Source organism: Amblyomma mixtum, chromosome 9, assembly GCF_055824585.1.
Source record: "Amblyomma mixtum isolate Tamu chromosome 9, ASM5582458v1, whole genome shotgun sequence".
NCBI lineage: Eukaryota > Metazoa > Arthropoda > Arachnida > Ixodida > Ixodidae > Amblyomma > Amblyomma mixtum.
Genome location: NC_143020.1, coordinates 118,263,280 through 118,289,924, shown reverse-complemented (window position 1 = coordinate 118,289,924; position 26,645 = coordinate 118,263,280). Strand labels below are relative to the sequence as shown.

Genomic DNA, 26,645 nt, shown 5'->3' with positions numbered 1-26,645 from the left:
TTGAAGGGTTCCTTTGAGTTCTTTAGATTCTTTGAATACCTAATCCATGCATTTCCCTTCGTCAAGCAAGTAGAAACCTCATGGTTTCATATTCTATGGCCTTCCTTGTGCCTCGTATCTTTTGTTTTTTCTTTAAAATAAAATGTGAATTTTTTTTCTCTCTCATCTGTACTCTTCCAATGGGTTGAAATGTGCTTTAGGCATCAAGCTACTTTGCACAACTGCTGGAACAATTTCAAAGAACTTTTCATTGTGTAGTTTGAGCTAGATTAGTATTGTTGAGTGACTGAAAAGCAGCTACAGTATTTTTACCCGTTACATCACACTACTGTCCCTTTATTTTGTGAGGATTAAAACATCCATCGTGGCTATCGTTCCCAGTGTAGACATTGTGCAACGTTGAGCGGAGCTGCAGGAAATTTCGCAGCTTGTAATAAAGCCCATGAGCATGCGCTCGACTAAGCCATTGCTGTTTTTGTCTGTCGTTTTGCTTCCCAGACCTGTCACGTCATCTTGTCATGGACTACTCTGATGTGGAGGAGCTCATGGCACGCGGAAATTCGCACAGGTGCGTCTCGTCACACAGCACGGCCTAATTAGTTCTGGCCTTTGGTGTCACTGCACGTGTGCTTTATTCTTTTGCCTTTTTTTATTTTATTTCCTGCCAGGACGACTGCCTGTACTGCCATGAATGACGTTAGCAGCAGGTCGCACGCAATTTTCACCTTGAATTTTACTCAGGTGAGGCCTGCCTCTTATTTTTTCTTTCTTTTTCTAGAGTGGCCAGCACATTAGACAGGTGTAAAATTTTACTTTTACTATATAGCAGGCAGTTAACAATTGTTGTCAAGCTATTTGTGACTAGAATTGCTTATTGGCATGTTGTCGTGCATAGTAAATCCTGTTCAATTATCCAATAGCAGAAGTGCTGTAGTTCAGCCGTGGCATTTTTTGTGTAACATTTAATTATATTGTGCTGTATTTTGGGAAGCATTCATGTGTACCTACTTAATAAGTAGTATGTACAATGTGAGGCAGATACATACTGCTCTGATTTAATGGATTTCATATTGATAATCTTCTTTCGATCAGCATATCTCTGTTCATCTTGATCAGTTTATGCATTGGTCTGCGTAGTATTTACTGTGACATACTTATGTGTTCACGTGTTGACTTATGCATTCTGGTGTGCAGATTTCCAATTGTCTATCGAGAGTTTGTGCATTAGCTTTTAACATCACCCCTTTATGGTTTAAGTGCTGTTTATTGCAAATAGCAGGTTTGAAATTAATTGAGTAGTAATATTCAGGATATGTTTTGTCACCATCTATGTTACTGAATGTACTAACTATTGTTATTAGGTTTTTAGTTTTCTTGCATTTACTTGTGCAGTTGTGTTTGGTGTCAGACACAAGTATGATATTAGTTAGTTGTTTGGAAGCTGAGTGGAAATCGCACGAAAACACTCTTAACAAATTGTAATCCATAAGCAGATGTCTTCGTGTGCAAATTTAGAACACATCTGAACTGTCCGGTGCTCCTTTTTCAGGCAAAATTTATCCGTGACCTTCCCAGTGAAACCGTGAGCAAAGTTAACCTGGTCGACCTTGCAGGCAGGTGAGTGTCGATAATATTGCCCCTTTCGGCTGTACTAAGCTCTGTGCCATAACCTAATCACTGTTTTGTGCCTGTCTCAGCGAGCGAGCAGATTCCACCAAGGCAACCGGCCAACGCCTCAAGGAAGGCGGCCACATCAACAAGTCATTAGTCACCCTGGGCACAGTAATATCAGCACTCGGTTAGTACCTATTGTTAAAATGCATCTGTGCTGTGTATCGCAGTTTTTTTAAGGCAAAAGCCTTTAATGGCTCATACTCGCAGCCATGACTCTGTCGTCTGTTACAGCTGAAGTTGAAGTCATAACTGGTCATTACTTGTCACAAGTCATGACTAACTAGTCATTAACCAGTCATCAGCTAATTAGTCATGACTAGCTAGACATTAATCGGTCATGACTAGTTAGTCATTAACTAATCATGACTAGTTTGTCAGCAACTAATTGGTCATGACTGACTAGTCATTAACCAATCATGACTAGTTAGTCACCAACTAATTTGCCATGACTAGTAAGTCATTAACCAATAATGACTAGCCAATCCAAGTCTCCCCATAGCCGCCTCGTGTGTGCCTACGGCAAGTTGCATGGAAAGGCTTTCGCCTCGAGCACTTTAGATCGTCAAAATGCCCCCTGAATTTTATATGCTTCAAGTGACCTCAACCATCATGGCCACAGATTTACTGTCGAAATAAAAACTAAGATTGTGTGACAGAAAAATTGTGTAATAAATTTCTTACCATGTGCATTACGATTCCATGGTCAGTGTTTACTAATATTGTTTACTAAGCACCTTTCTAGAGAAAAAAAAGTGCAGCAAAAAATTCATTGCTGCTACATTTTTAATCCTGTTTGTTTGTGTGTGTCTGTACCAGTTCACTGTGGAAGCATTTTCTTGCATTTTTTTTTATTGCGCTTTTAACCAGACTTTTGCCTGCAGCTGAGCTCTCGACCAGCCACAGCAAGAAGCGAGTGTTCATTCCTTATCGGGACTCCGTCCTGACATGGCTGCTGAGAGACAGCTTGGGAGGGAACTCCAAGACCATCATGATTGCCAGTGAGTGACATTTTCCAAACCAAGCACCGGCTCATTCGCACTCTCACTTACTCCTAAGCTATATCCTCCCATACATTTGTGGGCAGCTCTTAGGCGTTCGTGAAACCTTATGGCATTGGGATCTTGGTGACTAACAGCACTTGGTCCCCATAAATGAAACTAGTAATCTGCTTCACTTTGTGAATAGTTCTTAGTTAGCCCTTCCCCTTTCCACATATCATACAAGAAAATGCTTGCCTTCTGTGGTTGGTTGCTTGGGGCATCAAACTATCAGTCCTGGGTACCCAACCCCCCCCCCAGCTTTATATTTCATGCTGAGAGGCACTTCCGTAATGTTTTTACAGGTAATGTTGCTGCAGTGGACTTATACCCCTGTCAGACGAGCAAGTTTAGTGTCATTTTCAACGAGTGACACTCGCCTGTAGTGTCATTCACATCGTGTCACACGATGAACTTTAATGACACTCGCTGCTGAACGCACTCGGCAAGAAGTGAGTTTGGGGAACTCACTTCACTTTTCCCGAGGGGCGAAGTGTACAGCCTCGGTAGCAGCGTTTCGAAATTAGAATACAACGTCGGCAATAAAAATGGCGTTTTATTGAACGCAGCTAATTTTTTTTGCCCTCTTGTTCATGTAAACTTATTTAAACATGTATGTCGCCACCACTTTTTGCCAATCAGATTGTGTCAACTGCGCAGAAACGTTATCGCTGTGGGTCGCCATGATGCTTCAAAAAGTGAAGTACTGCTCCTGGCTTGTCTCGTCTTGCGAAGCCTTTTTTGTAATCGCCAATATTGCACAAAGCTCCTTGATAATCATAAAAAATTGCTTGCAGTTTGGAATCTACTGTACATTAACTGTACATTAAAGCTTTGAAGCGCGAAAAGTAATATTTTTTGTGCCTTACTTGAAAAGCCATCGTCACCACCATCAATTCCGAATGACACTTTATTTTTCCGTGTAGCAGCACGCCCCGAAAGTGTCACTCGTTCTGGAGAAGTGCACTTCGTGAAAGTGTCACTAAACTTGCCCGTGTGACAGGGGTATTAGATGCTGAATGCTTTCTGTGCTAAAACTGCACTCACTAACAAGTGTTCAAAATGCTATCTCCCATGTTGCTTTGGCCAACTTAGTTTTAATGGAGCTGATGGTTGCTAGGACAGTGCTAGTGACCTGGCAGTAAACTGATAGCAGTTCTGAAAATAAGGGTTCGTGCATTAAAATAAGGATTCATGCGTTGAAAATTGTTGTGGAAATCCTTTCTTTCAGCCGTATGCTTTACTGTACTATGTTCTTGCTGTAGTATTTTTATTTTGCTTATGTATACAAAAAGAGTCATTTGGTGCTTCTCATTATCTCTATATATCTGTGATTTATCCGTGATTTATATCCGTGATTGTTCTTTTACCTTTTTGTGACTGCAAGGAATATAATGTCGTGTTATTACACCATTTTAAGTGAGAAATTAAAGGAATGTGTTGGAGTGGCACTAAGTGAATGCAGTAATGTCAATGAAATGTAAAAAAAAATGGGTTACACCTAAAGGACTATAGGCAGCTAATTTTATTGCTTTTTTTTCTTCTTTAAAATGGTGTGTTAGACATTAGAATTCATGGATCACCGCGTGATATTCGCCTATGACTGGTAAATAATTTATAATTGCTGTTCTGGTTTCGGTTTCATGAACGGAACGATGGCTTTTACGGGCAGCTGAATTTTAGGTGATGTGAGGCAGAAAAAAACTGCGGTATAAACGCTGATACATACTCTTAACTCACTACAAGACTTAAACCATCCTGCTTCAAGAGCTGGAATTACAACAAACAACATATCAGCAGTTATATTGCAATTTTTGGTGCCTCACGTGACCTAATGTCCAACTAGACATCACAGCCTTCGTTCAGTTGATGAAACCGAAACCAAAACAGCATCTAGAAGAAATCCAAATATAAATGATTTAGCGGTCATAGGTGAATACCACAGGGTGCTCCATGTATACCAGTGTCTAACACATTGTTCGAAATAAGAGAACACAAAAGTAAAGATTTGGTGCCTGTAGTTCTTTGAGCATCAGATTTATATTTGACAATGCTACCAAGGTGGTACTTTCATAACTAGTACCTCACGTGTATTTGCTAGGAATTGCTTTTTGTACATTTCAAAGTGATGACACTTTTTATGCTAATAGCATGGTGAACTAATGCACAGTTCATTGTGAAGATTAAAGATAGTTTCCTGCGAAATAGCCTAGATCCGGTGCTGTATAGCTCAAAGCCCGATCTCTAGACGGTGCCCTTTGAGTGTTTGCCCAGCCTTTACTCACGAGAGAACCCTTATCTCTTCTTGCAGCCATTTCACCTGCGGAATGCAACTACGGAGAAACGTTGAGCACTCTGCGCTATGCAAACCGAGCCAAGAACATCATCAACAAGCCGACCATCAACGAGGTCAGTTTGCACGACTGGGGTGACTGTGAATATATAAGGACTTATGACTGGGGTAGCAGACCATGGGGAAGCTGCTGCGAAGCTTTGGAAAGACTGACTCAGAGCCCAAAACGTTTGTAGTTTAAGCGGCCATATTGTTGAAAGCCTTGACTGACTGAAGTTGCATTCGTGCACAGGACCCGAATGTCAAGCTCATCAAAGAACTCCGAGAAGAGATTGCCAGGTTAAGATCGAGGATAGGAGGTGATGATGTAAGTTAGCAATCAATTATCCCCACTTTGGTTGTACTACTCTTTATGTTAATTAGAAGAAAAAAAAACCAAAATTGCTTCTAATCTCCTTCCTGTTTTCCTTTGTTTTCCAGAGCAGCACTCAGGTCATGGAGAAGCTGCAAGAGAATGAAGCCAGAGTAAGCTTTTATTTTATCCACACAAGTGTGAAGATGTCAAACAGATAAGATAGCTTTTTGTGTGTGAATTGACTGACTAGGACTTGAGTTTCTTAGCGCTGGCTTCTGTCAATTTTGAATGTTTCAGGTGAAATTTTTAACTGAGGAGTGGACGGAGAAGTGGAAAGAAACGCACAAAATCCTAAAGGTATGCTTATATTGTTACCTAGTTGCAACATTGTAACATATAGCTTGAAAAAACTCTGGAATTTTGCTAGAGTTCTTTTGAAATCCACTAATGACCATTCAGCCTTTCTAAACATAGTAAATGGGGGGTGGATTTATGGTTCGCTCTTGGAGGGCGCAGTTCAGGGGAAGGGCTGTCCCATTTTAACCATGTATACGGCTTTTTGGGTCTAAAATTTGGGGTTCAGCATGGTTTTCTTATGTTAAATTTCTTGCTTGGGGAAGGGGGTAGGGGGGAACCCCATTTTTTAGGTTTGCCCCTGTAGTAAGTATGGTTATCATCATGTTACGTTGTCAGACATCCTGCAACAAGCTGCTGCAAATACATTTCCTAACCACCACAGAAAAAAATTTATCACTGTATTGATTAGGCTGGGTGCCTCACGTTATGTACTGTAAACATCATTGTTGTCCTGATAGATCTGATATCTTTTCTGGTGACTTGTTACTAGCACTACAGGTGATGAGGTGGATGGGGTTTAACACGAAGTATTCAAAGTCAGCGTTGTTGAGGTATTGAGGTGTGAATTTTAACGAGACCCAACCAAGTGCTATAGCAAAACTAAAAAGCTGTCTTTTTTTTCTCCCCCGAGTTGCCAAAGTTACTCTCGGGAAAGGTGTGGTCTGCAGTGTAGAGAAACGTCATAAGCTGTTGAGTCTCAAAGGAATGCAGCTTGAAAAGCTGTCGTTGGAGTGTAGAAATGGCATCGGATATGGGCACGCTTTAATTCAGTTTTAAGAACTATATAAATCATACACAGTTTTAATGAAGTCTGTGTTGTAGTGATGACTATTAGATCTTGTGACTACGCTTGTGAGGTTTCATTTGTTTACTACCAAAGTAGTGAAACAACTTTGGAAGTTTTTATTGGTAGGCCTGTGTGATTAAGGCCTGTAGGTCGTAATCGATGGTTTGTGAATCTAGGTACGCTGTTACGTTCCTCACTGCTGCGTTTTCCCGGCTGTTACGTCGTTTTCTTCGGGTCCCGGCATAGCTTCCATAGGATCCAATGTACTGGGAACCCCGCTGTTACGTCGTAGCCGAGGAAACGATCCCGCATGATACGTCGCAACCGGGCTCCCCGAACCCGCCCGGGCAATGCGCGCCAACCGGCATTTTGATTTTTGACGAGTCTTGGCCAGGCTTGGCTACGGAACTGGCTGCAAGAAGCCGCACGCGAGTTGGAGAGGCCGCCACTAGATGGCTATCTGCCTCGCGAACGCCGAATGCCGCGATCTTTATCGTGGGAGGTGGTGACGAGGAGGCGCGGCTGCGGGCGCTTATCTGTTTTTCTCATCCAGCGTACGCTTCGGCGGACGCAGTTGTTGGGACGCGCGTCTTTTCTTTCACTTTCTTTTTATCTTTTAACTCTCCTCTATCTGCAAGTGACAGCGGTGGTGGTTCGGCTGGAGTCAGTCGGCAGGCCCGTGCAATTTCCTTTTCATCCTTCTCTCAGTCGCAACAACATCTTTATCATGCTTTGATGGCGTGATAGCTTTGCGTAAGCGGAAGGCGCTTCCCCTTGAGGAAAAGCTGTAAGTACTAAACGCAGTCGACAGGCAGTCAGGGCGGCCTACGCAGAGCAGCGCGGCGAGCAGCCTACGAACATTTCAGTGCTTGACGCTGTGCACAAAGTCGCTTCAGCGTGGACTGCAGTGAGCGCGTGAACTGCACAGCACTGCTGCGTGCGGTGTGGCCGCACCGCAAAGCGACGCTGACAGCAATGCGGCCTTTGCTATTGAGAAACGCGTTGTTCTTTCCAGCGAGCGAAAGAAACTGCAATCCACCATTCTCGATTTTTTAAAGTCCTAGGGTCAATTTGCGGAAATAAATTGTTTCAAGTCAAAGCTGCACTGTTTTCATTAATTTTCGGTGCTTTCCTCACTGTTGCGTTTTCCCGGCTGTTACGTTTTTTTTTCCCTGTCCGGTGAAAAACGTATGAACGGGGTTCTACTATTCCTGTATGGTCTAGCCAAGGCAGTCAGCTAGGTGATAACTTCTATTATAATGTATACCACCCATGACTCTGCCAACACCATTTCTTTTCAATGTTATGAATTATACAACAAGCCATGTTTTTGCTTGAAAAACATAAATGGCCTCATTGGAGGCACTCTTCGCACAAGATCTGTATCAGAGGAGCAGTGAATGTGTGGTTTAGAGCCTCAGCCTTGTTAATACCTAGTTCAGTCAATCATCAATAAAGCTTCGTCTTTTTTTTTTTTCATGTAGCACCAGGTTGAAGCATTTCATCTCTGCGCGGTCTCTTAATGACAGAATAAGTCACCGAGTTTTATTTTAATGGGAACCTGAAATCTTTCTGCTGTTTCAGGAGCAAAAGACTCTGGGCTTGCGAATGTCGGGACAGGGCGTGGTCCTCGACTCTGAGCGGCCGCACCTGATTGGACTCGGGGACGACATTCTCAGCACGGGTGTCGTCCTCTACCACTTGAAGGTGAGGCCGCAGTGAGTGAAAACTGGTGGAGAAGCCAGTCTGGAGGGCATAGGTGTGCCTTTGTTTTTCAGCATTATAAATGTATCAGTCTAATTTGACAATGTTTGTGTTTCCCTTCTTTTTGTCATTAGGATGGGAAGACCCTCATTGGCACAGAAAATGCAACTACAAAACAGGACATTGGTATGTGTGTGTTTAACGAACACTTGTAACTTAGCTCTGGACAAGCATTTTGTTTTTTTTTTTATATAAAAAATATATTGCTGCAGTGCATTTACTAAGCTGAGAATCATCACTGTACATACATGGTGTCTGCTGCAAGCAGTGCATAAAATTGCACAGCAAAAATTTGCACTTAATTTGATCAAGTCCATATTTAAGGAAATTCGGGACTATTGTGTGCAAGAGTATTGTGTGGAAGTGTGTCATTTCATCTTGACCTGGAGTACTTTTGGTGGCAGTATCTGCCTGTGACATGCCAAGAAGGCTAAAATATGGTGACAAACAAATTATAATCTCAATTCAGTTGGTGCAAAGCCACCATTATGCATCAGTGGTACAAACATTGGTGAATTTCATGTTGCTAAAGCATTTATTTTTATGACTGGCTACAGCCGTGTTATGGCTACAGCTTTGTTTTTCTTTGTGTGTGGATAGGTGTGTGCGTGTGTGTGAGGGCGTACGATACTTTCCTTCTTTTGTAGGAAGGATGTCTTATCCTTTTTATGTGTGCATATTAACTACGAGATCGCTGTCATAACCAGCTGTGTAGCAAGCTGCACTCATATGTCATTGGTTGCCTGCTTGAATATCAAAATACTAATGGTCAAGTATCCTATTTAGCCTTTGTTTTAATTGAGCCCATCAAGTTGTGCAATCTGGCCCTTGTTGTGTGCGGCCGATACCTGAGCTAATAGTTGAACAGAACAGTGTCAAATAAGTTCGAATGAGTCTAAACAGAAGCTTTGAATTGTGAGCAGTTTGTCATGCTCTTTTCAACGTGACGCAGTTCTCTCTGGACTTGGAATCCAAGACGAGCACTGTTCCATAGAGCTTGTGGATGGTGGGGCTACCCTCTACCCAAACCCAAACTCGGAATGCTGCATCAACACCATGCCTGTGGACAAGCCCACCAGGCTCACCCAAGGTTTGCTATTTACTTTTCGCTGAACAAAATGCTTTTTTATTTTCCACTTTCTCATGTCTTAAGTGATAAATTTCCGAAACAAATTCATTGTACATCTTGGAGGGGAATCATGCATGAAATCTTAAAGTTCAATAAAATTAAAAGGTTGCCGAATCTCTGATAGAACGAACGTTTACGGAGGCAAAATTTCATTACAGAGAACATGCAAGTGCCATAATGAACAGACGGCGCATGGTGGTCAAGTTCATATTATAAGCGAGCTCGACTGTAACTTCTTTTTGTGAGCTGAAAGGTTTTATTGCTGTGGTGAAAGAAGTTTTCAGAGATGGTTTTCTCTTGGTATGTACAGAAAAGTATCAGGATTTAATTTTAAATTGCGTTGAGGTCCCTGCATCGAAGCTTATGGAGTGTTTCTGTGTGTGGTGTATATATGCACCTCTGGATTTATACTTGTTTTAGGCGGTTTTGATTGGTTTTCATTCGATTTTCTTTTCGCAGTTGTTTTGGAGTTAGATCAGCTGAGTTTGTTCGAAGGCCACTAACTCTAGCGCGTTCATGAAATTCAAATTTCTCACTGTAATTTTATTAGGTGTCTAGAAATAAAGGTAAATTGGAATCAAGAGTGCTTTGTATATTTCGATTGAAGTGTAGCAGCTCTGCAGTTTACATTTTGTTATATCTGGTACGCTAATCTGACAGATTTGTCAGGTAGCGTCGCCCTATAAGGTTGCAGTTCGAGAGCAATAATCATCGACACTGCAGGAAAACTGGGATGATCTGGAATGTTGCCAGGCCATTATTAAGTGCTGGATTAGAGCCCTTGGAGCACTTGTTGTTTGGAGGTTCCAAGATGTCGTTTTCGTGTGTGCTTTTCCAGGCTGTGTGGTTCTGCTGGGATCAACGAACGTGTTCCGTTACAATGACCCCGCAGAGGTGCACAAGCTGAGAAAGGAGAAGGAAAGGAGGGTAAGAGGCACACACATGATGACTCATGCGCACTGCAGAGCGGACACTTTTCACAGATGTTATATGTTGTGTGCCGTCATCTAAATGGCGGAACAGCAAATTTTTTAAAAACAAAATGTTATTAATGGGAACACGTCAAGGTTATTCTCGCGACATCCTTATGTGCAGTTGTCAAGCACTATCATGTGTGTTTCAACACTTTATCCTTGTCTTACTGGTATCCAGTGGCACAGTTTTTTTTTTTTTTTTTTTAGGGGCAAAGTGCACTGTGGGGAAGCCAACTAAACGAATTGTGAAACAGGTCCATTACCTCACATTTTTTTACTTTTCAAGTATGAAATGCTTTTAGCATCCGAAACCTAAGTCGATACTTTTTTAAAAACTCATCTCTTGGTACCAAGTTAGCTCCAAGGCGGTGTCAATGTTACTGCTGTGCATGTTTCACCTGGATAAATTGAGCTGGTTGCTTGGTCAGTAAAGTCATTGTTAGTTGAACTGGTTAGCCCAAAACTTACACGCACATGTTGTGGGTTAACCACACCAGTTAACACTTGTATGTCATTCAAAATCGTGCAGAAATGGATAGTTACAGTGGCTGGTACAGAATATATACTGTGTCTTGCTGTGTCTTGCTGTGTCTTGCTATGTCTTACTGTGTCCTGCTGCGTCATACTGTGTCATACTGTCTTGCTGGTGCTGGTCCTGTCATTTTGTGTGCCTCCTTTGTGTTCGTCTGTCACGCTGTCTTCTTTTTTAATTCTCAGGTACCAGCGAGCTGATACGTTCCACTGAATTTAGATTTGTAGTGTTGATGGAATCTGATTGTGCCACTTCAGTAACACCTGCCGGAGGGCTGTGCTGAACACCGTGGTGTGGCGAATTGCTCCAAAAAGCAGGAGCAGTACAGACGCATCAGGTGTACAATGCCCAGTTGTTGTTTGATTTATTGGCAAAATGACGTAACAGGTGACGCCACCTAGCCAACATTCACTGGACTGATATGCTATTGGCGCCATCTACTGCATCATCTCGCATATGGCTTCTGTGAAGGGTGCAGAGAGCAAAAGGAGAGCATTTTGTGTGTTTTTGATGCTCTGAATAGAGTGCAGTTCACATATTTTTTTTGTACGTGTGTTCCATCATTATGCCAGGCTAAAACACCGCCATGAGCAAGTTTTGCCTGCTATATTTATCTTTTTTGTTTTCATTCTTGCATGGGGTGGTGTCTTGGGAGCAGATTAGTTGGATCTCACCTTTTATTTTTTGCACAAGATGTTCCCGCAGATGCATTTCGAAACACTGAATACATAATGATTTTTTAATCTTATCAGGCCTTATCTTTGGTGCCCACCTTATCTTTGGTGCCACTTCATTTGCCAAAACTTTTGCATTGAATGTGTTATCTCTTCATTTATTGGCACATTTTCAGGAAGGCATGCATGCTGTACATTTCTGTATTTATCTCTATAACCTCTGTCCCCAGCGCAGAATCTCATGTACTTCAGTGCCTTTGTTCTGAATCTTCTCTCTTCTTTTTCCTGACCGACATGGCCTTTCCAATGCCTCTGCATGAAATCTTGAGGCGTTCGACTCGCGTGATTGTGGGTAGTCCTGAATTTGCATTGGGTGCCATACCGTCGGGCTGCTTGACTACCAGTCAAGTGAGTGAAGTGCAGCTTGTCAAGGTTTAGGCAACATGTAAATTGCGGGAAAGCGAATTTCTTTCAAACACGAGTGTTTTTTTTTTGTTTTTTTTTTCATAGGAAGTGCAATTTTCAGCGTTTATTAGTTGTACAGAGTTGACATGGATGTCCTTTAACACCCCTAGCGGTCTTGTACTAGTCAGGCTCATCATAAGCGGACCGTCAATTCTGGCTCCTGAAGAGTCCAGTTTGTCATGCGTTTTCTGGTACTCTGCGTCCGGTTTAAGACAAGTAGGGCTCGTCCAAATCAGTTTTTATTTTTGCTGATAGATGGCAGCCTAGGTGGTAAATTACCATTTTGTTACCATACTAAAAAAAATGTTTGTTAGGGTGCCAAGCTTTGTAAACTTTGCTTAGCAGAAACCCCTGTGGGTTATGTCTTCTTTGACTGATTGATTGACAGCATTTCGAGGTGAGGTTATGTATTTGCACCTTTTTCTTCCACGCAGTCACTAGTGAACCTGTCCCACTTGTCTTTTCTGAGCCGGTCAGCGGGTGACATGTCCAAGTCTACAGAGAGCATCTGCGGGAACGGGTATGTGTCTGCATCCCAGATAAGCCGTTAGCGCTTTTAATTCATTCCTAATTGTAGGCTGGGTGCTGCTGGTTGCTTTAATTGGTAGTTTTCCGGTGAAGTCATTTTCAGTCATTCATAAATAACTGGTCTTGAATTTTGTTGTTTGTAATGATGCAAGTTGTGTCATTTTCACACTTGTCCTTTCGTGTATTAGCCGTTATGCCTTCCCGTGTAATTCCTGCAGTTGCTTAGAGTCAGACAGAGTGTAAACAACACCAAAACTTTATGAAGCATACAAAGCAGTGCACTTCTGGGCTGCATCTTATTGAGTCCATTCCACCTTTCTTTCCCCCATTGTTCAGGTTTGAGTCCCATGAAGAAGGAGCCGAAAAGACCATAGACCTGAGGTGAGGCAATCTCAACTCTCAGTCAGGTTTATTTAGTGAATACGACTGGAATGCTTTGAAAGTGTACTTTACTAAGACTTAAGCTGTATTAGGCTGCAATAACTGCATAAGAAGTAGAGTTGTAAAGTGGACTTGAGAGCGTGTGACGTGAAGCCGTGTTGTGCTTTACGTTTCTCGTCACCTGTGTTGCACGTGAACCATGCACAGCATGCGCAAGCTGCTCGAGAAGCAGTCAGGCAACCATGAGGAGCAGCAGCTGAACGGTGCCGTCATTGCTCCGCTGAGCAAGGAGCAGCAGGCGGTCGAGGCGCAGCTCTCTCAGAAACGCGAGGAGCTCAGGCAGCTTCAAGAGAAGACCGAGGAGCTCAAGAGAATGGCCGATGAGGTGAGGCACCTGCACCTGTGTTGCATGGCAGATTTAGCTGCAGCCAAAGTCAGTGACAGCCCATGTTTCATTGAAGTGAACTTTTGTATCACTGCACTTGTATGGCTACTCACGCGTAGCCGCTCTTGTATGGTTACTCCCACGTGGCCACTCTCACATGGCGACTCCCATGTAGCTCCTTGCGCTCAGCCCTGTGCGGGCATTTAGCTTAGAAGGGTCTTTCATGGTATAAATGGGATGACACAGAACAGAGCAGAAAACAGGAAAGTTCTTCTCTGCTTTGCTCTGTGTCGCCCCCGTTGTATTCCCTTCTACCTTCTAAGAACTTGAACCATCAAGCCCAGCTTGAAGTTCTGCTCGGCTTTTAGCTACGTGACCATGTGAAGTGATGCTCATTGTAAAGAAAAATGAGAAATTCCCTTTTGCTTGCGTTTCTCTTCCCTTTGCTTGTTTTTTTTTGTTAGTAATTGTGAACTTTGTGCACGCTTGGTGCTTTGTATGCACAATAAATGAATTTATTTGAAACCAAGACATTTGTATAGAAGTGAATTCGATGTTGGCACTTAGTTCCAGTTTTGTTTTCATATCGCATTGCTTTACACTTTTTGCATGTCCAAACATTATTGCTTGCTGAAGATTTTGTGCATGAGTCAATGCTAGCCGGGATAACACCTTGAAAGCAGACACAGAAGCAAGAAGTATCACGGATGTGGCCAGTCACCATCTTGTCAGTTAACATGTTCATTGAGGGTTGCAGGTTTTCGCTGCAACTCAGCTGAGAGTTTAACAGCATTTGGCACTGTGTTATAGCATCTCCCAACTGCAACTGAGGTCAAGTGTGATTGGCTGAGTGGCTGCTGAAGCTGTCAGTTGTAGCAGCAAATGTTTCGTATTTGCTGAACTCTGTCGGTTCTTGCCCTTTAGCGTTGCTTTCGTCTGGCTGTTTTAGTGTACCACTAGTGTAAAAGCGTTGCAGTTCCAGTGTTCAGTGATTATAGCAGGCTGTGCCCAGTTTATCCTGAAAGGTCCTTCACCCTTCTTATGTTCTGTTCAGTGAAGTGTGATTTCTTCGTTTCTGTCCGTTCTTTCCTTCTTTACCAGGCCCACAGAAAAGCTGAAGAAGAGCAGACAAAGCTTGAAAAGGTCACTGAGGAGTTGCGGAGGCACTTGGAGAGGCAAGCTAGTGAAGAACAGGTGAGTCTTTCCTTATCACATTAGCAGTGTACACTGTTTGTGTGCAGAAATGTTCTATTCATTTCAACAATGCTCAGTTGTTGCATTCACATGGCCTTCGTTGGGATTTAGTCATCTTTACAAGGTTTTTAAATTAGGCTGGCAGTACAAGTCTATTGCACTGACTGGAGACAACAAGCTCGCTCATCTCTCAGTCACCCCCCAAAGAAGGGACCGAGTTGGTCCCGAAACATTCGGCTGCTGATAAATATTATTTGTTGGCAGTATTTCTTAACTTTTATATTTACAACCCAGACTTCTGTTGAAGATGTTCTCGTTCAAGACATTTTTGAGTTCTTTGCTCAATATTAGATGCTTAGTACGACTACAAAGTATGGTTATTTTTTACTTCGTTGTGTCTTTGTTCCTACTCTTCACTTATTCCTGCTCTTTGATAATGTATCAGAGTGGTGAATTTTTTTCTTTGCTTTGCGATTTACTTCTCCTGCAGGGTTCTGCCCAGAGGATTGTGCAGCTCCAGCAGGAGCTGCGCTACCTGACGGCAAAGGAGAAAGAAGTTCGGGAGAACTTTGAGCAGCTCAAGAACAGACTCCAACAGGTGCGCTGTCTTTGCCATGACATGCCATTTTTTCCCTTTTTTTCTTTTTTCTCTTGGCGCATATTCTGATATTTATATCACAATGACACTTGTTAATCCAACTTAGATCCCCCCCTCCCTGTTTCAGCATTCTGCTTGAGTCTTGGTATTTTTCATGAGGGACATGGTGCTAGAAAGATTGCTATTTGCATTGAAGCTGTGTGATGTGAAATGCTGTTTTTTTTTTTTTTTGTAAGAATTAGTGCTTGCATCATATCACTGCGTTATTCACTGGTGAATAATATTTTATTCCTTATGAGGAGCACATAAAACATTAAACTAGTTAGAATCGAGCTGCATCTTCTTTTCGCACCATTCTGTTAGATATTTCAAGCTTTGCTCATGTTAGCTTGTCATGAGCTTTTGAATACAATGAAGCTCTAAAAAGTGATGTTCTGGTTTGCCGGGTCAGTTGCGGAGATTTACAGGTTCTTTCTGAATGGAGTAATAAAGCAATAAGAAGGTAGCAACCTCTTTAGATATGCCTGCTAGGCATGTAACATGGCTTTGATAGTTTAAAGGTGAATAATGAATTCAGTTTTTATAGTTCAGGAGTGGCTGCAGCCGTGGTTTTTTGTTTTTTTTTTCTCATTGTTAGGGACAAAAAAGCTCGGCTGTTTACTCGAAGGCGTGCTTTCTCTCAGTCAGCATTTTCTCCTTGTGTTCTTTGTACCCGCTAGTGTTGCGATATTTTCCGTCAGCACTCATCACATTTTTTTTTTCTTTTTTTGTGTGTGTGTATTCCAGGAGAGGGTGTATGTGCTGAGCAAGCTGGAGACGGAGCAGTCGCGCCTCTACGATGAGATCAAGAGCCTCGAGATGAAGGAGCAGGACCTGAAGGAGGCCATCGCCAGGCAGCAGCAGGAACTGGCCAGGGTCGAAGAGGAGGTCAACCAGAAGAAAGACGAGTTCTCATCTCAGGTGACTGATCACACTTCTGAATCACCATTCTTTCTACATGTTGTTTTTTCTTTCTTTTTTGCTTGTAGTGTTTGTACCTTTGAAGCTAAAGCTCTATTGTATCACATGGGTAAAACTTGCACTGCATGGACACTTGTTGAGTCCTTTTTTGTTATATTTCCGGGGCATTGGGATCTGGGATAAATCTCCATAACAGTTGGCTGTATGCTGCTACAGTAATCTGGTAGTAAGCCAAACATACCAGATTGTTATTGCCATATGTTGTGGTTTAGAAGGCTGTCCTGCTGGGGGGTTTGACCAGTTGTGCTAGCCGTGCTAATGTTTATGGTTTTCAGTGTAATTTTTGTGGAGGCGAAATTCTAGAGGCCCGTGTACTATGCAATGTCAGTGCACGTTAAAGAACCCCGAGGTGGTCGAAATTTCCGGAGCCCTTCACTACGGCGTCTCTCATAACCTGAGTTGCTTTGGGACGTTAAACCCCGGCACACCATAAACCAAACCATACCATGTGCTCCTTCTTGACTGTTAACATCTCCGAAGTGCTTCCCTGCAGTGTCTGTTTAGTGCATGATTGTTGTATTTGTAGCATAGCAAACTGAAGTTTTGATGATGAAGGCACTAATATATCTAAGTTTACAAATGTGCATTGCACATAAAGCATTTCGGTATTTGTTGGATAGGTGGACTTGTCGCTTTGCTTCAATGGCCTTGCGTTTCACTAGTTCAGAGTTGCCACAGTGATACTTTCTGCACTTTAACTGTATGGCCTTGACTAGTAAACTACGCAGTGTGGTCAAACGTGAATAGTTTTATACCTTCGTAGTGCTATCCATTAACGCTGTTTTGTTTTTTTTACCCCTCATGCAGTTTCTTGTGTCAGCGAAAGAGCACCATTTTTTTTACTGTAGGTTGTTGTGTTTTGTTTATTTCGTTCCAGCATGCGTGCCAATTTGAAAGTTGTATGACAATTTTATTATGTTTTCTTTCGCTTTGCAGACGAATCTCCTTCAAGACGAGATACGCCTTCTGAGGGGTGAACTCGAACTGTCGACGACCCAGGCTTCGGAAAACTGGCGCTCTCTTCTGTCCTTAATCTCCGGTGCCCGCGATGACCTGCCACTGCCGAAGAACACATCCGACCTGGAGAACATCGTCGAGAGCATCCGCCAGCAGCTGGCCGACCGGAAGCACGCCCAGCTGGCCGAGATCCACGAGGAGAGGCAGAGCATCGCGGGCCAGATCGAAGCCCTGGCAGAGAAGCAGAAGCTCCTGCAGAGCTTCGCCGACGACACCTCACCAGACGAAGATGGCTCTGGTGACGGACCCAGCAGCAAGAAAGGCCGCGGTGAAAAGGTGTCTGACGGAGCGGCTTCTGACGAAAATGGTGGTGGTGACAAGCTGTCGTCGGACGACTCGGACAGCGAGGAGGTCAGCACGCTCGTGAAGGGTAGGCTGGCCTTCGTTGGCGAGGAAGTGCGCAAGTTGCAGGAGGAAGAGCAGGCTCTGGGCAGAAAGGAAGAGGACGTCGAAGTTGGCTGGCGGCACAACCTCGACACGCTGGACTCACTGCTTCCGTTGCTCGAATCCATGGTGGAGGACTTGGACAAACTGGAAGGCATGCTTCATGTTTTCTTATTTCTTCTTTTTTTTTTTTTTCCAAGGATTACTGCACGAGATACACCATGTGAGGCTTGCGACAAGAGGTGACCATGACATATGTTCACCTCTTGACGAGTGAATGTGGTTCGCATGTGTATCCACTGTTTTCCAATGCCTCCTTTTTGCCTCAAGTAGGGCCTGAATTCTTTGGAGTTCTTAATCGTTTTTAGGACCCTTAATGGTCAACAGTTCTAGCAGCGTCAAAATGGTCCTCGAGTTTTAGAGCTCTAAACTACAATCTGTGTGTCACAAAGCTGGAAAGCATAGCAGGGACTACATAACTGCGGTGAAACAAGCTTTTTTTGAGCCATATTACAAACGCCGCATCACCTTGTGGGAACGTCTTAAAATAACTGGAATATTACCAGATGGGCTCAAAAACTGCAAGGGAGGTGCGTGAGGTGGTCATTCGTGCCAGAATGATAAAGGCCAACGTTCCACACACCAGCCCAACTGTTCATTTGTGTGATAGTGCTTAAAACATAGTACTGCTCACACGGAGTGTTGGTATCACACCGTATCACTTAAGTTTTGCGGCTTGCATCACAATGCTTCCACTGCGGGTGGTCTCATGGTTGATGGATATAGGCGCTTGCCGGAACATGTGTCATCATCCATTGCATTCCAGTAATAACTACAAAATGGTTCTGTGTGCTCAGTTTATCAAAAAGAAACCCTGCTGACAGCCCCAAAATACACTTGACAAGGCAGATTCTTCAGAATCCAAAGTAGGGGTTTTGGCCGGGAATGAAGTGAGCTCGTCTAAAGCATCTAAGGGGTCAATTATTGAGCTACGTGCATGCTCTAGCATTGTTCACTATACAATGCAGCCTCGTCGGCTGCTTCATTTGAAAGTTATAAGGTCATGTAACTAACCTGATGCCTTTATTACTGCCTGCACCTACTCCTTTTGTCCCTTACTCTCTTATTCTGTCGGTCTGAGTCTCTTGGGTAAAGTTGTCTTCATATGCTGACTTGGCTGAACAGCGCCACCATTGATCAAGCTTCCTCCTCGATGTTTTCGCATTTCTTCCGTCAGGCTGCATCTCGGAAAAAGAGCAGGATGTGGCCGACATCGAGAGTTCTGTGAACCAGTGCGACACCAAGGTCAAGGGGATCGCCACCGAGAAGGAGAACCTTGAGCAGCAACTGCAGAAGGTAATTACATGCCCTTGAATTTATGTTGCCTGTATTGCTTCAGTTTTAATGGTACCTTTTTTTCTTCTTTTGACAAAATGCCGACAAATGTGCCGTTCGCATGTTAATTCTGCTTTGAATCTAAGGGCTCCCTTTTTGTAATAGTCATGAGCTAAAAGAAGTATGAACCAAGTTCTGGTGGGTAAGCATAAACTATTTTTTTTTTCTACCTGACTACATAGTACTGAATCTAAAGGTGATCTTTTATTTCAGCCAGCCAGAATCGATACATTTTCTTTGTACAGCAGTCACTCTCATTCTCAAAAAAAAAAAAAAAAAAACATGCCACTGAAGGATAGAGAAACGAAAGACCTAACTATGTTTATATATTCTGCTCAGCATTCTTGCAAATATTAACAGCATTAGAGAACCACATCATCACGCCGCCGCGGTGGCTCAGTGGCTATGGTGCTCGGCTGCTGACCCAAAAGACGCGGGTTCGATCCCGGCTGCGGCGGTTGAATTTCTTTGGAGGAGAAATTCGAGGTCCGTGTACTGTGCGATGTCAGCGCACGTTAAAGAACCCCAGGTGGTCGAAATTTCCGGAGCCCTCCACAACGGCGTCTCTCATAGCCTTAGTCGCTTTGGGACGTTAAACCCTATAAACCAAACCAGAGAACCACATCACAGTATCTTAAGCCTAACATGATTTCCCTTGTATTGGCTTCGACTGTACTTGGCTGTAACTTTGCTGCTTAAGCCAAGCCATGCACCAGCTTACTTTTTTTCATTGTTATCAGGGCAACCTGTATTCCAAATTGAGATTTATTATTAACCTCTGCTATTTTTGTGGTGAGGTCTGTTGTTGCAGCTGAGTATGCTTCATGGACGATGTCTGTAAGCTTGATAAAGCAAACGGAGTCCTTGGTGAGCGTGGAAGAGTCTGTTTGCGGCACGCAGGTGCAAGATCGCAAGGCAGATGCTGACGTGGAGCAGAAGGATCTGAAGACGTCGCTGAACAGCCTGGATGACAAGATGGCATTCCTGGCCCAGCAGGAGGAAGACATCCTGGGCACCCTGAAGGACCAGCGACAGCGGTGTGTCCGTTGTTGCCTAATTCTTGCCGCAGCGTTCCTTTTATAGTGCAAGCCGGAATGCTGTATCACTTTTGCACTTTGGATGGTTAATTCTCGTGTGGGATAAAGTGAGTGGCCTCTGGTAGAAAAGCAGTTTATCTCAGTATGGCAGCTGTAGCAATGATAATTAGTAGGAGTGGCCCTGTATGACAAGTTGTGCAGAACTAGTTTGTACTGATGAAAACAGCTAGTGCAAGAAACGGGACGACAGAAAGAGAAGGACACACTACAAGCGCTCATGGTGTGTCCTTCTCTTGCGCTAGCTGTTTTCATGGGTAACCAACAGGCCCAAATTCACACCTTAACGTAGTATGTTCTAACTAGATAGTACGTAGTATTGCATCTTTTCCTGATGTGATGCAACAGAAGCGCATGAAAGCTCGTTTCAATCGAACACAAATCACTCGGGCACGGCAATTTTGCGTTTGTAGCATTTACGTTTTGGTACTACTGTAAAGCGGCATTTGACCTTCGTTTGAGAGCGTTAGCAAGGAGGATAGTGAGGTGTTCTGTGTGCGAAGACCGTAGCTCCTTTTTTCGTTAATATTTTAAGCCCTGTGACCAAGGATGAATGTGTCCTCTCAGGGTTGAAGAAGAACTGGCCCAGTTCAGCAATGGCAACGACCACCATCTTCTCGACGCGCTCGGCAATGGGAGCCAGCTCTCCTCCCCCACTGCGCACAATGAGTCCTTCCTCCTCTCTCGCTGTGACAACCTGGCCCCTCTGACCTCCTCGCCAATCTCCAACAAGCTGCACCACAGCAGCTGGGTGAGTTTGGTTTGGTTTCATTTGGTTTTTATTTTTCTTTCAAAATGAAAGGGGAAGCCAAAGCAAAAGGCGGTAGGCCTGACTAGACAGGTAGCAGCACACACCTTTAGCACCTATGTAGGACAAACAGTGACAACAAATAATATAACAGCAATATGACACAAACAAGCATAAATTGAATACATCCATGACACCAATTAATATAACAACAATATGACACAAGCAAGCATGAATTGAATAAATACATCACCTGATACCTCAATCAATGGATGTTTTTATGGATACAAAGCCTGGGGGACGTACAGTGGCATCACTGGCTTGACTCGTTAAATTTGCGACACAAGGAAATGCAAGGTCAAGATTTGTAAAGGTCGTGTTGACTGCTGTCTCTTCAACAGGTTAAACAGACACTGACGATAAGTTGAAGTTGGCCTGTGTTGGTTTATTACCGCATTTCTGCTTTCGCTCATAAGCTGTCATAAGCAAGATAAGGCCAAAAAATTGGAGGTACCACCACCTCACGCCATTTTCAGAACCGAAGTGCGATGTCATTTTATTTCTTTTTGCTGATCTCCGAGGCTACACTGCAGTGCCATTCACTTTTGTGCAGAGATCACGGGAGTCCATAATTCTCTCAACGCCATCAACAGTGTAATGAGTTTAACTGGAGTGGCAAGGAAAAAAAATCTCATTTTCTACTGCAAATTTCTCAGCAGTGAAGACATCTTATCTTGCTTCATGATCATGAACAGAGCCACGAAAAAAAAAAATTTTTGAAGTTACCGAAAACAAAAATTCGATGCAGTTGTCTTAGTGTCTCTTTAGTAATGCAGGCGAAAGGCACAACCTGTCTGCATCTGGCCTGCGCTAATACAAGGTTGTGCAAAGAAACCTGACGAGTCCTAGTGAAAAGAAGAGGCAATGCAACAGTGCAGAAGTACTAGAAATTCATAGGTTGCTAACCAGCATCAAGAGTAAACTTGACATTTTGGGAGCACTACGACCCCCATATTCATTGTGAGTAAGGCAGCCGTAGTGCTCTCAAAACATTGTTTCTTTTCTGTTGACATTGTTATCATTAACGCTCCCAAAAAGCCAATTTTTTTCTTGATGCTTATCAGTGACCTACAAATTTCTTCAACTACGTTTCCTAACGAGACAGTATGATGTCAAACCATCGACTACACTACAAAATTTGAGCAGAGCCTCGCTACATGAAATGGCTCTAGGAGAGTGGTGTCATTCATCTTATGAGTCACATGAAATGTGACGTGCAGTATATTTGTAAGCGGCCAAACTTTTTGTCATTAGCCTCCCTTGGATTAGTTGAATGTTAGTACAGTGTGCGTTTTACTTTTTATTTTAATATATGTATATCTTTTTTCATGTCTTGACTGGGCTGTAATTTTCAGGACCTCCATGGCCTTGAAGAGAAGTACCTAATCGTTGAGAAAGAGCTCGAGGCGAGACGAAAGGCGTTCCAGTCTGAGTGTGAAGAGGCTGACGACGACAATGTCTACCTGAAGCAGCTCAGGCAGATGGAAATCAAACACCAGGAGGAGTGAGTGAACTTGCTGTCTGGCTATTGCTGTGATTCTTTAGTGAAAAAATTTTAAATTGCGGGGTTTCTAAATTCTAAATTGCCGTGTCACCTCATAAGTCAATCTTTCTTTCCCATGTCACAGCTGACAGAATGTGTAAGCGAATGGATCAGTGAGTGGAGCGGCAAAAGAACAGATTACTGATACCATGCTGTTCACAATTACTGCTCAGAGTATCTCTTCATAATATACCAACACCCGGCATGGGTGCTGCCAAATTTTCTCATATCTAAGCGCCCTCCCCTTTTCAGACCAAGCAGTTTTTTTAACTTTTCTTCAATTTAATCAGCGCCGCCGAAGTGGCTCAGCGGTTATGGTGCTCGGCTGCTGACCCAAAAGACGCGGGTTCGATCCCGGCCGCGGCGGCTAGAATTTCTTTGGAGGAGAAATTCTAGAGGCCCGTGTACTGTGCGATGTCAGTGCACGTTAAAGAACCCCAGGTGGTCGAAATTTCCGGAGCCCTCCACTACGGCGTCTCTCATAGCCTTAGTTGCTTTGGGACGTTAAACCCCATAAACCAAACAGTAAAGTTTCACACACAAGTTCTTTATCTTCCTTCCTTGCACCAGGGGTGCCCCGCCAGAGGCGGTTTGTTTAACTTGAAAACTGAAGCTTTTCTTCGCACCAGGGGTGCCCCGTCAGAGACGGTCTCAAGATGAGTTACGATGCAGGGATAACTGATAAGGCGAATACTTGAAGTTTATGTACAGATATTTACAATCACATACAAGTTAGGCACTGGAGAAACATTAAACAGCAAAAAGACAAACAACAAAAAGGTGGAACTGGCTAACACTAGGGGAGGCCCCTACTCGGCGTAGCCGAAGATGCATAGCACCTGACCTTAGCCCAGAACCCTTTTTCTGGCTCCGGGGCCCGGTTTTAAAGCCCTAAAGGCCCGGCCCACATTTGGTAGCCACCAATCATGCCACACTCTTCATACGATTGGCTCATCGATAGCATGGCCAGCCCTCTAGCCTCCGTAGGGCAAAACACCCTCTCCATGTGCGGGGTAGAACATTCTATCCCTCCAAAATAAAAGTAAAAAAAAAACACACAAAACACACTCGTGCGAGCACGTGCCGTTCGTTTCCCCAATGACCCTCGACTTTGGCGTCGTCTCGGAATTCGGGATTAACGGGCTTAAGCGGGCAGCTACCACTGTAGCTGACGCTGCGAGCTCAGACCTGCATTCCAAGGCGACTTAGCCTTCCCAAGGCTGCTAGTCGGCGCCTCACCGATACCCGTAGCGTCACCCAACTCGGGCCTTCGCTGCTCGTGGCTAGACGCGCTGTCGCCGGCTATTCCTCATCTCGTTTGCCCCCTCGTCACGGCGCCCTGACGCCGTTCCGTCCGGCAGTGCTTAATCCTCTCAGGAATCCTGCATACTTTTTGAACGAGACGTTCGTCGCGAGCTTGTGTCGCATATCTGGTGTCCGCTAAGACGAGGGGATTAAGACAAGGGGGGGTCGACGTGTGGCGGCCCTTCAGCCACATAGCTTTCACCGCTCCCCTGCCCAGCCGACGCGAAGCAGCCCCAAAGGGCGATGTACGCCCGAGCGGCCCGGCGCCTGCGCGCGCGCGCGTGCGCATCTTTCCAAGAAATGTCATTCTTCCTTTCGAGCGCACCCCACCGTCCCGTCCCGTCCCGTCGAGGGGGGGGGGGGGGGGGGGGGGGAGTCCATTGAAGACGGCAGCTGCGGGGTACTGAGAAAGAATTAGCGGTAGTAATGACCCCGCACGCACTACCGATCCCTTACACGCCCTTTCCAAGATTCTAAAAAGGGCCCAGATGGCACTTTTAGAATTACTACAAGGGATCGGTCTAACTCATGAAATCGCCCTGCGGGTGACATAACATAAACAAAACGTACACATTCAAATGCGCGTTTCAGTCATTTAAATCCAGCGCATTGACCGAAGTCCAAGCTGTCGCGCTGCGACCAGTTGCCCCAACAAAACCAAAAGCAAAATGCACTCGGGCACCAATACAACACAAGCAAATTGCACAATTACACACAGTGGCATGCCTGCTGTGCGCCGTAAAACGCAGTCCATGTTGATAGGCTGTACCCAGTCCATCTGCATGCACACCGTCGTCCTGCTCGCGAACGAGCACACACACACACAGACATTCGCAACTGGAGCGTTCAGCAGCACTCGTACGATGTCCGTAGGTGGCCACGTGAGCCTCCTTAGTCGCACCGAGTGTCCCTGTGTGTATTCGAGCCGCTGCACGTTAATCAACCCGATTAACGCCAACGCCTGACGGTCGCTCAGCTCACTAGGCCGATGACGCCACAGGGCGAGAACTCAAAAGCTGGTGCCCTCCAGGATCAAATACGTCCCGGTCTTCGATGGGTCCAAACCCCTGACCACACGACGCACCTGAGGGCCCGCTCTCTCCGGCGCGCCGGTACGAAACTCGCGCTGCGTAGGGAGCGCATCCCTTGCCCTGTCTAACCATACTAGTGCGGCCGGCTTTGCTACAACTAATTTGACGTACCGCAGCACGGAACGTACTGTTCCTCGCAGCGACTTTCAATTTGAAAGCCACGCCCCTGCCTTCGGCTACTTCGCCTCGCTTGGAGCAATTTGCCCCGTTCCTGCACGAGACAACACTGAAATTTCCGCTCCCTGCATTGTAGGCGCTTGCCGGCTCCGTAACATCGTTTAACTCTGGGGCTGCATAAGAACTCTCGCAGTCAATCGACCCGAGCTTGCCTTGTTGCACGTCGCTACGCATCTCCTTGTCCTCGAAGGACCTGGTGTGACACCCGTCGGGTGCGTTCAAGAACTGCGCGGCGCCCGGTCCGGTCGGCTCATCAGGCCCACCTTCGTTCTCTGCCTCGGAGGGAATGTTCCTGTCATCACTAACGCTATGGGGCACTTCATGCCCTATGCCTGACACAATGTGTCGCTGCGGCAACGTTATATTTCCTGCTGTCACTAGCTCCGTGTCGGAGGTCCCCAACTCAGCAATCGAGCCTGCAGGAATTAGGCCGCTGTCCAGCTTGTTATCGGACAGCTTCGTCTCGACTGCCCCCGAAACATCGGAATTTGGCTGCTCCTTTTCGTTGCTAGCCGCGTGTAGTGGCGGAAAAGCTGTGATATTTTCGCGCCCCTCAGGAATCTCGCCCTCACCTCCTGCCTTTTTTTCGGCCTTTTCGAACGACGAGGTGTTCCCGCATGCCGGCTGCTTGTTTACAGCCACCTGGCTGCTGCTTCCTTCACTTGTGCTCGACGAGCACAAGCCTTTGCCTTCCAGCGCAGTCTGTCTGGACTCGGAGTAGTTTCCCCTGGCTAGTTCACTAGCCCTCCTAACCCCCTTGAGCTCAGCCAGCTCGAGCTCTAGCTGCTGGCGCTTTGCCTCTAACGCCTTCAAAACGGACTTAACGTCCTGAGGTTTTTCCTCGCGAAGCAGCGTCTTTCCGCCATTTACCTTTGCAAGTTTGGCCTCAAAGTACGCCAAGCGCGCCTTCGCCAATTCTACTTGGCACCTCCCATCGAGTGAGGGTCGCCATGGATAACCCTCCATAACGCCGTCTGTTGTCCTACTGGCTCGAACACATGCACAGGGACGAGAACAATGCAACCAAGGAAACTCACGGTTTCGATGCGTCGATCCGCATTGCCAGCCTCCTGGTGTCGGAGTCCACCGCCACTTTCACCGCGCGCTGCGATGAGCTGTCGCACGCCGCTGTTCCTGTGCCCGCCGCTGTCGCCTTGCTTCGACCCGCCGGTGACCGTCGAGTTTCCGACTCGACGCGCTGCTTCTCCTGGTTTCAGTCTCTCCGCAGGTCCTTTCTCGAAAGCTGACCTGTTGCCTAGTCGTCGCCTTTCTCCCTGCCTTCAGTCTTCTTCCTGCGCCGACTTCCGATGGCCGCAGGGTCCTGTCGACTGCGCCAGTAAAGTTTCACACACAAGTTCTTTATCTTCCTTCCTTGCACCAGGGGTGCCCCGCCAGAGGCGGTTTGTTTAACTTGAAAACTGAAGCTTTTCTTCGCACCAGGGGTGCCCCGTCAGAGACGGTCTCAAGATGAGTTACGATGCAGGGATAACTGATAAGGCGAATACTTGAAGTTTATGTACAGATATTTACAATCACATACAAGTTAGGCACTGGAGAAACATTAAACAGCAAAAAGACAAACAACAAAAAGGTGGAACTGGCTAACACTAGGGGAGGCCCCTACTCGGCGTAGCCGAAGATGCATAGCACCTGACCTTAGCCCAGAACCCTTTTTCTGGCTCCG

The 26,645-nt window shown here is 45.0% G+C and overlaps 1 protein-coding gene across 2 annotated transcripts in view; it reads left to right on the top strand.

Moving 5' to 3' along the window:
• Positions 1-26,645, top strand: part of Klp98A (kinesin-like protein 98A) — a 58,458-nt gene that overhangs the window by 18,343 nt on the left and 13,470 nt on the right. For both annotated transcript variants that reach the window (XM_089561646.1, XM_089561645.1), the window contains 24 exons: positions 499-568; positions 669-741; positions 1,550-1,617; positions 1,698-1,798; positions 2,556-2,672; positions 5,023-5,120; positions 5,297-5,371; positions 5,485-5,529; positions 5,657-5,716; positions 8,088-8,210; positions 8,342-8,393; positions 9,220-9,357; positions 10,235-10,323; positions 12,476-12,561; positions 12,906-12,950; positions 13,158-13,335; positions 14,437-14,529; positions 15,020-15,127; positions 15,914-16,087; positions 17,084-17,702; positions 18,786-18,904; positions 19,844-19,980; positions 20,605-20,788; positions 22,201-22,349. In XM_089561646.1, coding sequence (XP_089417772.1) covers positions 499-568; positions 669-741; positions 1,550-1,617; positions 1,698-1,798; positions 2,556-2,672; positions 5,023-5,120; positions 5,297-5,371; positions 5,485-5,529; positions 5,657-5,716; positions 8,088-8,210; positions 8,342-8,393; positions 9,220-9,357; positions 10,235-10,323; positions 12,476-12,561; positions 12,906-12,950; positions 13,158-13,335; positions 14,437-14,529; positions 15,020-15,127; positions 15,914-16,087; positions 17,084-17,702; positions 18,786-18,904; positions 19,844-19,980; positions 20,605-20,788; positions 22,201-22,349 — 3,001 coding nt within the window. The remainder of the gene's footprint in view (positions 1-498; positions 569-668; positions 742-1,549; positions 1,618-1,697; positions 1,799-2,555; positions 2,673-5,022; positions 5,121-5,296; positions 5,372-5,484; positions 5,530-5,656; positions 5,717-8,087; positions 8,211-8,341; positions 8,394-9,219; positions 9,358-10,234; positions 10,324-12,475; positions 12,562-12,905; positions 12,951-13,157; positions 13,336-14,436; positions 14,530-15,019; positions 15,128-15,913; positions 16,088-17,083; positions 17,703-18,785; positions 18,905-19,843; positions 19,981-20,604; positions 20,789-22,200; positions 22,350-26,645) is intronic.